The 2,911-nt window shown below is 28.2% G+C and overlaps 1 protein-coding gene across 1 annotated transcript; it reads left to right on the forward strand.

Annotated features, from left to right (window-relative positions):
- LOC131006337 (receptor-like protein 36) lies at positions 1–2,513 on the forward strand. The gene is made up of 3 exons (XM_057933548.1): positions 1–216; positions 1,123–1,266; positions 2,130–2,513. The coding sequence occupies exons 2-3, from the start codon at positions 1,173–1,175 to the stop codon at positions 2,378–2,380; spliced, it is 345 nt and encodes a 114-aa protein (XP_057789531.1). The 5' UTR covers positions 1–216; positions 1,123–1,172; the 3' UTR covers positions 2,381–2,513.
- Positions 2,514–2,911: the final 398 nt, after the last annotated feature.

Consider the following 2,911-nt stretch of genomic DNA (forward strand, 5'->3'; position numbering starts at 1 on the left):
CAAAAGACATTTGCTCACATAACAACCTTCAAAGACTCAAACTACTTAGCCTGCACTCGAACGAATTGGAGGGAGATATAGCATTGAGTTTGGGTCAATGTACACAACTTGAGAGTATTGACTTGTCATGGAACAACTTTGGTGGAAATGTCCCTCGAGAAATTGGGAACATCACACAGCTTAAGGAATTACGCCTTAGTTGGAACAATTTGAAAGGTATGGTCTTATCTTTATACTAATAATTTAACTTAAATAGAAAAAATATTAATTTATTTAACTTATTTTTTTAAAATAAAAATAAATTTAGTTATTTTATTATATTCTCTACATTGTAGTTTTTTACAATTTTTTGTAACTTTTTTAGTTTTATTAAAAAAATCAATTAAAAATAAAAGATGCAAAAATATAACTACAATATAGATAATACAATAAAACAAAATTCTATTAAATTAATTGAAATTTTTTCTATTCAACTAAATTGTGGGTGACCAAAATGTGGCTGCATAGATTTATTGAATCTAATAACCATTATAGGTTCAATAAGTTTTGAAAGATCACGTTTAAGTACTCAAAATATCACAAGAGATACATACATACATTCATTTAATTTCATATAGTTGGATAATGTTAATTTACATTTCATAATTGATAAGATGTATGGATATTTTTATTTTCATTATTTGAATTTTTTTAGTCCCACCCTTGTAATGGGATATTAGCTCACGTATTTATGAAGGTCTTGAGATATCCTAAAATCTTACTTATGTTATTTTTATTTATCTAAGATAATCGTAAACAATAATTATCAACACACCTTTTGTTTATATCCACAACTTCCCCCATTGACGTTCACATTTTATTTCTTCGAGTTTATTTCTCTTCGCTTGCCGTCACCAAATTTTCTTTGGATTAAAATATTGGCCAACAATCACTTTAGTTCGTGATCGCGATGCACGAGAAGGCGTACTAATTATATAATATTTATCCTCACTTTCATATAATTAGAAAAAGCACATAACTAACTATTTTTCTAATACTTATGATTTTGGAGTTCATACTATTTGTAACATATCATTATACTTGATTCAAATCGAGTTATCATGACTTAACACAATTTCACAGGTGGTATACCGAAAGAGATTGGTAATCTTAATAATCTAGAGATATTAGCCATGAGTTCCAACAATCTTAGTGGACCGATTCCAAGACAAATTTTGAACATCACAAGTCTCCGTCAACTAGACCTCAGCAACGTCTCTTTAAATGGTATGTCTGCACTACTCTTTAAGCCAAAACTTTAGTGAAAGAGTTTGGTATATCGTAACTAACCATGAGAATTGGAAAAAATATGTGATACACATTTAGTCTTATGCTTAAGTCAAAGTCTATTGCCCGTCGTGTAAGAGATGATTATATTTCCCTCTCAACCGATTTTTGAAAATTATTGCATCCAAGAAAAATAATTGAAAGCAATTTTCCATATAGAAGATGCCATTAATTTTTTTTATAGTTAAGAAATTTAATTATTCATTTGTCATTCCATGAGCCTAAGAGATCCGATTACTTATTGCAAGATATAGCACCAGAAATCGAACATACCAGCTTCAAAAGAGGTGAAATAATAATAATTTTTTTGGGATTATCTCTATACTGAGAATTTAACTACTTTGATACCTTACTATTTCATTTCTATTGATAATCCAGAAATTGGTTGATAATGTCATTCAGTTTAAACGTAGATTTTTTGGAAAATGGCAAAACTACGGCTCTGTCCTCTAATGATATTTTTCGGTTCCTCGGTAACGTGATGTATATATAGCTATGCAATTTAATTATTCTTTTCTCATTTTACTTTCAACTTTATTAATACTGATTCTTTATTCAGATGTTCAATCTAACAATAAAATCGGGCATGCACCTAAATCTAGATTTGATGTATTGTAGTCTTCAAATAAAAAGCTAGTGAGTATTTCGACGGGGAATTATTTTAAATTGTAATTTAAATTAAATTATAGTAGTATTATACACATAACAAGAACTTACCAAAATTCTTAAAATTCGTGCTGAAGCAATTAAGGCATATATATTTTGCGTATGGAAGATGTATTTTATCGATAATACTTTATCAGGCTGTTTACCAAAAGACATTTGCTCGCATAACAACCTTCAAAGACTCAAACTACTTAGCCTGGGGTCGAACAAATTGGAGGGAGATATACCATTGAGTTTGGGTCAATGTACACAACTTGAGAGTGTTGACTTGTCATGGAACAACTTTGGTGGAAATGTCCCTCGAGAAATTGGGAACATCACACAGCTTAAGGAATTAGACCTTCGCTATAACAATTTGAAAGGTATGGTCTTATCTTTATACTATTAATTTAATTGATAATCTCCAAATCAATTGATGATATATAACGTCATTCAATTTCATGCTTTGTTTTTCAAGCTTTGCATTGTTTTACAGTTCAATAAATCTATGCAACCACATTGTGGCCACCCGCAATTTAGTTTAATAGGGAAAATTTCAATTTGTTTAATTTATTTTTTAAAATAAAAATAGGATTTAGTTATTTAATTTATTGTATTCTCTACATTATAGTTATTTTTTTGTAATTTTTTTGGAACTTTTATTTTTAATTTATTTTTAATAAAAATAAAAAGTTACAAAAAATTATAAAAAAATAACTACAATGTAGAGAATACAATAAAATAACTAAATCTTATTTTTATTTTAAAAAATAAGTTAAATAAATTAATTTTTTTTTTATTTAAGTGAATTGTGGGTGGCCACAATTTGGCTATTTAGCATTACTCTTTACATTATATCCATCATATGAATTTACCATTTTGTCATAATTATTACTCATTTTTCTCGTTTTGGGGTTTGAGAAGAAACGGATTTTGATGT

The sequence above is a fragment of the Salvia miltiorrhiza genome, chromosome 1 (genome assembly GCF_028751815.1).
Source record: "Salvia miltiorrhiza cultivar Shanhuang (shh) chromosome 1, IMPLAD_Smil_shh, whole genome shotgun sequence".
Classification (NCBI taxonomy): Eukaryota; Viridiplantae; Streptophyta; class Magnoliopsida; order Lamiales; family Lamiaceae; genus Salvia; species Salvia miltiorrhiza.

What these genes read in the sequence shown, in the direction of transcription:
- LOC131006337 (XM_057933548.1), top strand. Translation starts at nt 1,173, where the DNA reads ATGAGTTCCAACAATCTTAGTGGACCGATTCCAAGACAAATTTTGAAC. An exon ending in CAGCAACGTCTCTTTAAATG is followed by an intron (nt 1,267 to 2,129) that starts GTATGTCTGCAC and finishes ATACTTTATCAG; the next exon opens with GCTGTTTACCAAAAGACATT.